The sequence below is a fragment of the Cyprinodon tularosa genome, unplaced genomic scaffold (assembly GCF_016077235.1).
Source record: "Cyprinodon tularosa strain WSP-4 unplaced genomic scaffold, ASM1607723v1 ctg142, whole genome shotgun sequence".
In the NCBI taxonomy this organism is placed as follows: Eukaryota; Metazoa; Chordata; class Actinopteri; order Cyprinodontiformes; family Cyprinodontidae; genus Cyprinodon; species Cyprinodon tularosa.
In genome coordinates this window covers 1,401,266-1,414,142 of record NW_024038243.1, presented here as the reverse complement: position 1 = coordinate 1,414,142, position 12,877 = coordinate 1,401,266, and the positions used below count along the sequence as shown (strand labels likewise).

The 12,877-nt window shown below is 39.8% G+C and overlaps 1 protein-coding gene across 1 annotated transcript in view; it reads right to left on the bottom strand.

The window, feature by feature from the left end:
• The window catches only part of cntln (centlein, centrosomal protein), a 161,975-nt gene that overhangs the window by 122,503 nt on the left and 26,595 nt on the right, over window positions 1–12,877 (bottom strand). The window contains exon 9 of the mRNA XM_038278586.1: window positions 5,432–5,554. Within this exon, the coding sequence (XP_038134514.1) occupies window positions 5,432–5,554 (123 nt within the window). The remainder of the gene's footprint in view (window positions 1–5,431; window positions 5,555–12,877) is intronic.

The window sequence follows — 12,877 nt, the reverse complement described above, 5'->3', positions numbered from 1 at the left end:
TATCAGAGAGGCAGAGAAGAAGAATGGTCAGAATGGTCAAGGACAACCCACAGACCACCTCCAAAGACCTGCAGCATCATTTTGCTGCAGATGGTGTCACCGTGCATCGTCCCACAATTCAGCACACTTTGCACCAGGAGAAGCTGTATGGGAGAGTAATGCGACAGAAGCCTTTTCCGTAAGCATGCCGCAAACAGAATCGCTTGAGGTTTGCAAAAGCACATTGGGACAAACCAGCTTCATTTTAGAATAAGGTCCTGTGGACTGATGAAACAAAGATTGAGTGGTTTGGTCTTTAGAAAAGGTGTTATGCATGGTGGCACAGCATTCCAAGAAAAACACTTGTTCAACCCACTAAAATTAGGTGGAGGTTCCATCATGCTTTGGGGCTGTGTTGCCAATGCTGGCACTGGCAAACTTGTTAAACTTGAGGGTCACATGGATTCCACTCAATATCAGCAGATTCTAGAGAATAATGTTCAAGAATCAGTTACGAAGTTGAAGTTGCACTGGGGATGGATATTTCAGCAAGACAATGATCCAAAACCCCTCTCCAAATCTACTCAGGCATTCATGCAGAGGAACAATTCCAATGTTGTGGAATGGCCATCCCAATCTCCAGACCTGAATATCATTGAACATCTGTGGGATGAGTTGAAGCAGGCTGTCCATGCTCCGCAACCATCAAACTTAACTTAACTGGAATTGTTTTGCAAAGAAGAATGGTCAAAAATCCCTTCATCCAGGATCTCATTAAAAGCTGCAGGAAGCAACTAGAGGCTGTTGTTTTTGCAAAAGGCAAATCTACTAAACAATAATGTCTCTTTTTTGCTGAGGTGCCCATATTTTTGCACCTGTCAAGTTTTGTTTAACATGTACTGCACATTTTCTGTTAGTCCAATGAACCTCAATTCAATACTGAAATATTACTGTGCTAACCAGTTATTAGATATATCAAACTGAAATAGCTGTGGCAAACACCCAAATATTTAGAAATAAAAATAATTAAAAATAATAGCAGTGCCCAAACTTTTTCATATAACTGTATGGTGCCGTTATCTTTTAGTTTTATATCCAGAACTGATCTTAAGACCCCCTGACTACAAGTAGGGTCCCAAACCACGACATTGCAAAAAAGGATTTAAACCAGCTCAGTGTACATCTGGCTGAATGTTACGTCATTGTACCGCTGGAAGGTGAGTCTCAACTCCTCTGAAGCCTGTAACCAGGTTTTTCTTTTCTTTTAATCAAAGCTTTTTTTCTGAAATTTTTCTTAAAGTACAGATTTGCTCATAGCAAACAGTTATTCTTCAAACCTGAGCTGTGGATATCTGATGCTCCTCCATTCTAACCATGGCTCCTATCTGCCTCTAATGCTTTCCTTGTCTGGCCTTTTAGTTGATGCGCTTTAAATACCGTTTCATAACTCAACCCTATAGATTTCCCTTTCATCTGGATTCCTGCTTTAACGCGTTGCTTTTTCTTCATCTTGTTAAAGATAGACTCTGTGGTTACACCTTGAAGCTTTATCTCTGCAGTTCGTTTTCCTGAAAAGAAATCAGTCGGGACAAACTCTTTAAATAACTCTTCATAACTTATATGTATTTTGATAAAAACTGTAATCTTACTCAGATCAGAGAAGTTGCTTAGGGTTATCTATCATATCTTGATATGTAAAATCTTTGCCACGTACAAAACTGTATATAGCCAGACCGAGGAAAACGCCTAATTAGATAAAGTACTGGGGAAAACATCAGTTCTGACACGCAACAGGCAGCTAATATTAAGCTGTAATAAACTCACCCATCATCAACTATAATTATCCTAACAATCTATATTCCAATTTATGACTTTGAGATGACAAAAAGGGAAAAATGCCCAAGGGATTTAAATAGTTTGCAAAGGTCTAGTATATAAGAACCCAGGTGGTATGGCAGTTTGAGTAGGTGTGAAGTGGGGGCTGTCATAAGCCACAGAACATAACTAGCACTGCTGTGATGCGCAAGGCCCAGCAATACCAGCTCAATAAATCTGAGAGGATTCTTAGATATGGCCAAATCAAGGTTAGGAGTGAGAGGCTGGGGCAGCTAAGAGGTTCTAGTGGTGGACAATATTTCAATAACAATATATATCAAAATATAATGTCATTCAATAATGGTTATATGACTTTTCTGACATTTCAATATGTTATACAGACTATGATTACAGCATAATTGTCATGAAAATGTTCAGCGGGTAATATTTACAGTCTTTTATTTTGTTAATATAAATATTGAAACTACATAGTAATTGACTGAAATTGAGAAATTTATCGTGATTTTTGTAATATCGTCCAGACATTTTTTCCCATTCATGTTACAGTTCTGGAACATGGCACACTTTAATATAAGTGACACCCCAGCATGACGTGCTGCATCATCGACATGTGATTTTTCATATGGGAATGACAAAGGCATCTCCCGAAACAAGAGAATGTAAAAGAAGGAAGCGTTTATGAAAAATGTATTTATCCTTTTTTTCTTAATTGACTTGTTAAAAATTGTTGAAATGCTTCTGATGTTGGATGAGATTTTTTACAAGTTGCACTCATAAAGAGCTCCATGTCTTCAAAGTTAGAGGGACTCCTTGTATCATGCAAAAATGAAAATCCAAGGTCAGAATTTAATTAAGCACAGACCATTGAGCCATTGAGAGGTCTGTATAAACAAGACTGAACTTGTTAAAATCTGACTTTACTGTTTGGAGTTTTTATTTCAGAAATCTCTTCCATAACACTGATTTACATGTCTGTAAGCATGTTTGGACACCTGCCTTGGGGCTACAGTTGACTCTAGCGACCTGGAGTGCCAGGTTCTGCAAACATGCCTGCATGGATACCAACCATGTGTTCTAGCTCAGCCTTAATGACTTTATGCAACCAATTAGCAGATTGATCTGCATATCCCTGACAAGTGGCAGGCCAGTTGGCTTGGCCGGTCAGTTCAACAGGGAAAACCCAGACGGCAAAAAGGGAAATTCAAAGCTTATCCTTAAAGAGGAGATGACCAATTATAAACTGTAGTTTACACTGAATTAAGTGTAGAATAGTATTTCTAAAACATGTTGTTGTGGTTTAGAAAAGTCTGGCCTCGTATTGATGGCCTATTTTACTTTTTCTGTTATGACTATTAGATGATTAAACTGATTTTCTTTTGCAGACAAAGACAATCTAAGAAACTGGAAAAATATATTTTCCTCTAAGCTTTATAACTGGTTTAAATAAACCTACTTCTTCCCAGTTTCTGAGAAAAATATTAGTCTTTTACTATGCAATGCTGATCTTTGCAGAACTGTTTTTATTTCTGCAATGTTTGTGGGCTTTAGTTAACATATATACGGATAAGTAAGTCATGCTGATAGTGTATTGCATCAGCATTGATGTATATGTGTCTACATTCGTATATTGCTCAAAACACAAGAAGGGAATACATAAAACAACACCATATAACTTCAATTAAATCAAACTTCTGTGAAATCAAACTGTCCAATGTTGGTGGTGCTTCACACTCAAGGTAAGATGAGACGGACTCTACAACCCACTCAAGTGGTTCAGATATATATTATATATATATATATATATATATATATATATATATATATATATATATATATATATATATATATATATATATATATATATATATATATACAGTGATGGGCAGTAGCGCCGCTACATGTAGCGAAGCTATTAGTTTAACTACATGTTCCAGTAGCTTGACCGTAGCGTCGCTGCTTTATTTATCAAGTAACTTTCCAGTAGTGACGTTATTGCTTTGATCAAGTAGCGACGTAGCGTCCACAAACGCTACAAAATCCAGGGCATAACTAAGAAATGAAACCAGGTTTTCTATTTTGAAACAACAATCAGCCACAAAACTACTGTAAATAGCAGTTTCAGCTGACGCTCTTATAAGTGGCGTAGTAGCACAGGCACACTCAGTAGGATTAAACAAGCGCACCCTTTCCGATGCTGTCGTTCTGTTGGTTGGAAAGGTTGGTAGGCAACGATCCAACTGCAATCCGAGAGAGAGCAAAAAAAATCCACAAGCAGAGCCTACGGGTTTGCGAGCGTATCTGAGACTCGCAAAACCGTTTGTGCACGAAGAGAAGGAGGCAAGTGAGAGGAGAAAATATCTGTGCAAGAAGCATTAAATCTGAGAGAAGAAACAAAGATTTGAGAGAGAAGAGAAAATATTTGAGAGGGAGCGCATGTTTTGAGTGTGAGCATTATAAGTTTTGAGTGCAAGAAGAGGAAATTCTTTTCTCAAATTGAAATGATGTGCTCTTGCATTATGGCAGGATAATTCTCCCATATGTGCCACTAATATAACTTGACAAAATGTGGTAAAAAACTCTTTAGGGTAATTGGATTTGATAAGAACAGCCTATTTATGAGTTCCACTGCGGTTAGATCAGCTACCTAATATCTGAAAGTGACAAAATTGGTTGAGTTTTTTTTTTTTCTTTTTGCTAAAATATATTCAAATGAGAAAAAATTGACATATGTACAATTTTAATTTGAGGTTATTTAAACTCTAAATGAATGAAGGGTTTAGGGATTTAATCTCCTTAACTTGTTTCAGCCTCTTTTTAGGGGGACCAGAAATGACTGGACAACAGACTTGAAAAGGCTACTTGATTGGCAGGTGTGAGCATTTCCTTCATTTTGCTATTACTAATTAAGCAGATTAAAAGGCTTGGAGTCGATTTTAGGTGTGCAGCTTTCATTTGGGGATTTTGCAGTGAACAGACAGCATAGGATCATAGACCTCTTCATGCAGGTCAAACAAGCTGAAAAAAGTAAACCAATCCATTAATGAAATGCTTCAGTATCAGGAAACCTGATGTGTCATAAGTTAAATGAAACATGATAGGAAGCTCAGGTGGAGTGAAATGGGTTGGATGGCATCGTTATCTTTGAAAAACATTTAAAAAGAAGCATAGAGTGGCTTCGTTGAAGACATAATGAGGACATGTGAATAAATCAGGCAAAGTTTCTTAAGGCCATCCCTTAGTGAGTGAGGCCATCTAGAAACTTGTCCTGCCAAACTTATGAAAGGGATACTGAGAAGATCAAAAGCGTCTTTTTTTGCTCATAATGTACTGCTGAAGCGGTAAATTAGCTGGTGTCTGAGCCCAAGGCATGCGTAAAACCAGCAGCACACGCCGGCCCGGTCACAGTAGGAGGGGCCTCAGAGCGTGTGTGTGTGTGTGTGGGGAAGTCTGGGACAAAGGTTCGCAGAGGCTGGATCTGATGAATCACATGGCTCTAAACAGACCGTTTTCTTTGTATCCCTCCTTCACGGCTTTGATCTAAGCTGAGCAAATCGAGTGGGCATGCTCACCCACGTGCTGTCTCTGCTGTAATTGCCAGTAGTGTTCATTGGCCTACCTGCAGTCTTCTGACACTGCTGGTGGATCGCCGATGGAGTATTATGTCCTCTGGTCCTGGATCTGAACCCTGACTGGAGGCCCAGTCTGACTGAGTGGCAGCATTTAGCTGTGTAGCTCCGGCCTGGAAGAAAACAGAAGATGAACTTTGTATTAGCTAAACAACTATTCAGACAGGCTTTTTGATTTTTATTTATTTTTTCATCAAAAGAGACTTCACATCACATTTAATTGGGTGTGGAAACCGAAAAGAAAACAGCTGAGAGAGAAATTTGACCAAACAGGGAAGTTTTAGGGTATTATATAAAGATTGTTAAAGTAGAACATTTGGAAAGTGCCAAACACTTTCATAAATAGTGATTATAACTCTGGAAATGTGCAGTAAGAACTGTTTTTTTTTTTCTGAAAAAGTAAACATATCTGAGTCCTAAAACCACCTCTGTGCTTATTCTAGCATCGTTTCTTGTGTTTCCACCAGCAAAGCATTGGAACTAACACCAGACAGCTGGTGCTATTCAAGCACCGATTCCTCACTGGGCCAGAGGAACGACAGGAAACCAGTTATACTGCTGGGAGTGATATCACCGAAATGACTTTGACCCCGATGGTGGTCTAAAATCCAGATTTTTTCTTCTTCTTTTTCTTCCCCACTGGGATCAGTAATCAGCAAATATTTCTTCCTAAAACACCAGTTTACATGTGTTACTGTACACTGCGATTGGCTGAATTCAGGAAAACAATACTAGAACAAAAGGTTTAAAAGCAATAAAATATAATAAAAAATAAAACTGACTTCAATTTTCACAAATATTTTAGCCAAATTCCTCTTGATCCAAGGCCTAATTTTGAAGAGAGATCTTTATTACCATCATATCAACAAAAAATCAGTTTAAAAATCCTGTTTGGAAAAAATATCCACTTTGTAGCATTTTTTAAAAGATACCAGCAGAGGACATCAATTCTAACACGAACTATCAACAATGCACTGCTAAAAACTAATAAAGCAGAAGTTAGTTGGAACATTTGCGATACGTGATAAAATGACATAGTTCCAAGACGGTTCCAAGAGCAAGATGGTGGTGTAAACAGAGAATCAGCAATGTAGTAGAGAGCACACCTCAGATTCTCAGATTTTTATAGACAAAAGTGGCAGAAATCGTTTACGGGATTTTTCACGGACTACAACATTTATGAAACAGAGCATGTCACGTTTCAGTCACATCAGTAGTTATCTGATTGGTTAAAAGCTGATGATGCAAATCCTGTTAATCTTGGCATTAAAATCGAGCTCTACCAGCTCTTTACCAGACTGATATGCTGTGTATAGATGTGTCCAGGGGCAGATCTACTGTACATATGCTGAAAGGAAGCATTACTTTCTGCGTTAAAGAATGCTGTCCATCAAGGATGGATGGATCTTCATCAGTGCATACAGAGCATCAGCATGGCTTAGCATGAGATTTAGTCTGGGTAATAATGGATCAATGCTGTGAGATCGGATTGGACCTGCAAAGTGACAGAATCAAGTCAACTCTTTGGAAATGAAGGATCTTAGATAAGGATCTAAAGTGGATCCATTTTTAAAGTTTACCCATCTAGTTAATGATATGATGCCTGCTGACTGGATGACAAGCAGCAAGCAAAATAACTTTGAATGTTTAACAACTAGAACTACATAAGGTCTGGCAAGGAAGCTTTACTTTGTATATTTATTGTCCGTTACTCTTCTTTTACAAAAACTATTCAACCTAACAATCAAGTTTCTGGACTGTGTGATGAAGTTAGAGACCCAGGAGAGAACTTAGACTTAGACAAACTTTATTGCCATTTTGTATACACCGAGTGTATACAAAACTAAATTACGTTACTTACAGCTTACAACTGTGAAATGAGCAGCTTACAACAGTGGAATGAACGTTACCATTTAAAGTGCAGCAGAGATCATCATGTAAAAAAATAATGGTGCAAAAGTGCATTAATATAGAAATGTTCAGTGCAGTGCAACATAAATATTGTGCAAAATGCAGTATAAGATTGAGTTGTATCCTATTTAAAAGGATTATAAAAGCCTCAGCCACGTTGGTAGTGCAAAATGATGATGCAAGTGCAGAGATGGCAAAAGTACTCACTTTCCGTACTTGAGTAAAAGTACAGATACTTGTGTTAAAAAATACTCTGAGTGGAAGTACTGATTAAACTTCTTTACTCAAGTAAAAGTAACAAAGTTCAGGCTTGTAAATTTACTTAAAGTATAAAAGTAAAAGTAGAAACCACTTTTTTCATGCCGTTGCCTACATTTTAAATGGATGTCTGCCAATAGGACTAGATCTCTGTTGTGTTCATTTTCAATCATCTCGTCGTTCATACTACTATGCTAACGCCACCGCCACCAAGCTGCAATGATTTACCGTGAATGAATACCACCGAATCTGTCGATTCATCTTGTAGTGGTGCGTCAAATGCAACGTAGATTCTCATCCAATTAGATTGAATTTGGTATTGATGTCGTGAAAAATAATAAGGGTAACTCCATTGAAATGATTCAAAACTAAAGTAACGAGCCAATTTTTTAAAATGTAAGGAGTAGAAAGTACAGATATTTGTGTAAAAATGTAAGAAGTAGAAGTAAAAAGTTGCCACAAAAATAAGTAGTAAAGTAAAGTAAAAATATCAGAAAAATCTACTTGAGTACAGTAACGAAGTATTTGTACTTCGTTACTTCCCATCTCTGTGCAAGTGTGATGCAGAGTCCAGTTTAGAGTTCAACACTTTAACAGTCTAATGGCAGTGGGGAAGAAGCTGTTGCAGAATCTGCTGGCAATGCATTAAATGCTGCAAAGCCTCTTCCCAGAGGGCAGCAGGGAGAACAGTCCATGGTGGGGGTGTGAGGGGTCATTGATGATGTTACGGGCTCGGGACACGTAGCGCTGGGATGAAATGTCTTTTATGAAGAAAAGAGGAGCCCCCATGATCCTCTCTGCTGTTCTCACCACTCTTCTCACTTCCAGTCTGAGGCGCTGCAGCCTCCACACCACACAGTGAGACAGCTGGTCAGAACGCTCTCTTGTCAAATATCTATGTTAAATATCAGATTTAGTGTTTTAGTCTTGTTTTTATGCAACTTTACTACTTTCCAACCCCCACTTTAGTTAAGCTGCACGGAATAAATTACTTTCATAAAGTTCACTCTGTAAAGTGTTTGACAGTTAAAGAGTTTTAGATATTTGTATTTTGTTAGTGAATTAATGACTTTGACATTAATGTTTACTCCTGTACATTTTTACTTCATCACCTGGATTTTTTTTGCATCTGTTTCTTCTTAAGTGTTTGATTAAGTGTGAAAAACATAAAAAAGGGAGCTGCTGTCAGTAACACATCAAAAGTTTCTAGATAAACAAAGGCATTCATAAGGCGGTACAGGAGGTCGCGAAGAAGACTACGCAGGATGTCATCACCTTTTTTTCTCCAGCAAGTCCTGATTGCATTATCAGAAAGCTGGCATCTGGGCGTGACCTTGTTAACTGCCAGGGTAATCAACTTTAACCAAATGGGAGGAGAGGGGATGATAAATTATTAGTGAGGAAGATTTTGTTCATGTTTTATTAAATTGGCCTGTCAAAGGGGGCTGGTCAAATTATCTGGGGCCTCGTTTATTGGAGGCCGGCCATATTGGCGCATCTGTTACAATTATTTATAATTTCCAGGCAGGCAGCAGGACCAAGTATCAGCCACATAAAGCAATTTAAAAATTAACCGATGTGGGAGTGTGCGACTTTTCCTCATTCAATCTTTCTCTATCTGCTAATTTTGATTATCTCAAAACATAAAAACCTGAAGTGAGGAAGAAAGACAAAGAAAGAGGAAATATAAAAACAATCCAACTCTCAGGCAGGGGAGAGGATGTGATTGAAAGAGAAGAAGAAGACAGGCAGGAGCGTGAAGAAAAGGACGGAGGAAAGGATGAGTCTGAGGGCGGGAGCAAAAGAGAAAAAGCCGCTCTCGGTAATTACTGAACACGATTAGGTTCTTAGGGGATCTTGTCTGGCACTCGTGGCCCTTGCTGGTGAGGATGCGGCAAGCGAGACCATATGGAGCGAGGCTGGTGGTTGAGCTCCCTGAAGCTCGTGACCCGTCTGCTGCCGAGCCCTTGAGCTGAATCCGAAATGAGACTTGCCAGGGCTAATGTTCTACACATGCACCATTTATGCCACAAAACAAATCTGATCACTGTTAATTATGGAGCTGCTATAATCAGGAGGTACCCCCCTTACCCACGACATGACACAAAGAGAAAAACACACAGAGGCACTCGCTCAATCACCTCCACAGAAACCAACGGCGTGACAGTAGAGATCAGCCCGACTCGAGGAGGGAGGGCGATGGGGTGAGTGCTCCCGACCGGGTCAGGTGGACTTTACATTCATGATGGTGTTTCTTCAAAGAATGTGCATGTGAATATATGCATGAGCATTGGTGCTAACCGGTTGTGTGGAGGGAAGGGACAGCACACGGGGTGCTGGATGTTTTCTGTGTCTACGCTGCCCTGAGTCCTCCCACACAGTTTGTTTGACCCGCTCGGCTTTGCTCTAACGAGTGAGCGCGGCTCTCCGCAGCAGCGGCAGCAGCAGAAGCACATGGTTGTGCTTCGTTAATGAGGCTGGCTGTGCTACATGGAGGCTCTCATCTAATGAGAGCTGTTGAGCTTGTAAAACACACCGCTGGTGTCCGCGCCGTCGGTGCGTCTCCCACTCTGGAGGAAGGCCCGGTTTCAAGCAGACAGACCCACACCTGAACTTTTATTGATGACGGTAGGAACTACACGGCTCAAAAAAATAAAGTAAACAACACTGTTTAACTTCAGTCAAATCAAACTTCTCTGAAATCAAACCGTCCACTTAGGAAGAAACGCTGAAAATAAATTTCACCTGCTGTTATACAGATGCAAATGTACAACAGGTGGAAATTATTGGCAATTAGCGAGACACACTCGATAAAGGAGTGGTGGTGCAGGTGGGGACCACAGACCTCTTGCTACAATGTTGGTGGTGCTTTCACACTCAAGGTGGCATGAGACAGACACTACAACACACACAAGTGGCTCAGGTTTTGTGATCAATGCGAGCTTGATCACAGTACCTGATCACAGTACCTGACCAAGCTGTGGCAAGAAGGCTTGCTGTGTCTATCAGCCTAGTGCAGAGATGCTGGAGGCGCTAATAGGAAACAGGCTAGTACACCAGGAGGGCAACTACCCAATGGTAGGATCGCCAAGTTTGTCTTAGACAAACTTCATTAGTTTAGTAAGAATTAGATAAAAGCTCAAACACATGATACATAAACAAATTTTCTGATGGTTAACTGTGCTCAAAAATGTCAGGTTTCTACTTGAGAAACTAAACATCTTATTATTAATGGACATTTTTTTTTTATATCGGCTGTTAAAATAAGACACTGTTTATAGAAATAAAACTGTTTGTGTTTCAGAATTTAAAGGAAATTTAGATCCGACATAGACTTTAGCAGAGGTTGGTGGAAGCCAGCATGATGCATCCCTAATCCTTACCTTACTACATTACAGATTCATTAAGTAATTTAAGCAATAATAAATAGTTTATGTTTCTGTGGTGTTTTTCTTAGTTTATTTCACTGTAGTAAGATTTCTCTCAGTGAACATGCTGGCATTACTTTTCTGTTCCAGAGACGATAGGAGCATCTAACAGATTTGAACGACTGCCCACACTATTACCAACAAAGCTTGTGTTACGTCCAAAAAGCCCAGGGTCTGTAATGGATTCTAATGTCAGTCTTTAATCACTGCTCAGGTCTGTTAGCTGCCAAAAAAAAATAAAAAATCTGACAACTGTAAATACTTTTCTTCAGTTTGAGAAATTTGTGATTAAAAAATGTTCACTTGTGCCATCTATTATTTTTATTTTTGCCCAATAGAGGCGTCTCTAACTAGTTAACATGACCCTTAATCTGTTTACACACCAGTCTTTGTTTGGACACACATTTAACTGAAGGCTCAAGCGTAATTAAGTCCATGTAAAGAGGGTAAATCAGAAACAAATACAAAACTTTTATATGTGCATAGCATGTTAGTATAATTCGCATTGGGTTTTATTTGAGTCTCCCCTTCTCCCCCTCTTTCTCCCCCGACTCGTCCAGGTTTACTGTGGGAAGAGTGTTCAAAGCAGTCGCTCCGGTGCGTATTTAAATGAGGCCTGCGTCTCCCGTCTGCTCTCCTGTTGTGATCACCACTTTGATCAGCCCCGATGTAACTCTCACCAAAAACATTTAAAATTAAAATGGAATCTGCCCTAACAATCTGAGCATTGGAAATTTAACAGGTGTTCGCAGGGAAGTTGTTAAAGAATCTACGATTATGTGCTCCGGCATGCGCTCCTTTAGTGAAAGGAGCGCCCGGTAGACCCCCACCACCATGCATACAATCTGTCAGTGAAATTACGGAGAGGGAAACACAAAGCCTTCCAGACTGAACACTGCACCTCGGGATACCTGATGGATTTACTTTTCATTTAAGTAAAAAAAAAGTTTAAAAATACATCAGGCCAACAGCAGCTACATCTCTAAACTAATCTACTGCTCATTTCTAGTTTACTGTTATTTCAATCTGAAAAACTCACACGAAGAGAAAAGACAATTAGGAGAAAATTATTGATACAATTTCTTGGTCTTTGGCACTCAGACCTCGGCAGGAAACATGGCGCTTAATTTTGATAGATATGCATGAACAGGAGTAAAGAACTGGGCTGTTTCCCCCCCAGGCCTGAAACTGGTGGTGGAGTGGAGATAGATGAAGTTGGTCAGTCTGTAGACTGCTGGTTAGCGAGATGGTCTGCTGAGCTTAATGGGGAGATCTAGTGGATCGGGTGAGCTTATACTAGAGCTTCAATCAGGGACCTGGAAGACGGAAGTCCAGTTGAATAACACAGGTTGAGAGAACCTGTCCATGATGACCAAGCATGAAGCAACAGTAGAGAGGAAAAACTCCCCGTTTGGAAGAAATCTCTGGCAGAACCAGGCTCAACATGGCGGTCTTCTACTGGACTGGCTGAGATGAGACAGGGAACGCGGTAAGAGTCTGGGAGGAATGACACTCTAAATTAAGCTTAAGCTACGAAGGTAGAGGAGGGGCTGGAGGTGGGGTGACACAGGATAGGCTGAATGAAGTCACAAAGCGCAACCACCGCCTGTGCACAGGAGCTGACACTGCAGATCGGAGGCCTTTTAAGATAAACTTTGGATGTTGATTGGCTTTCGTGGAGGTGTGGTTCAAAGCTGATTGGCTGTGTCTCGGGTGGATATAGGAGAGCAATCAGTTTCTTCAGTTGAACTTCCACCTAGGCTCCATAAATTAGTTATTCTTCCTAATAAATTACAAATGTTTGCTATGCTTTATATATACAGTAGTGTCCATTCAAAA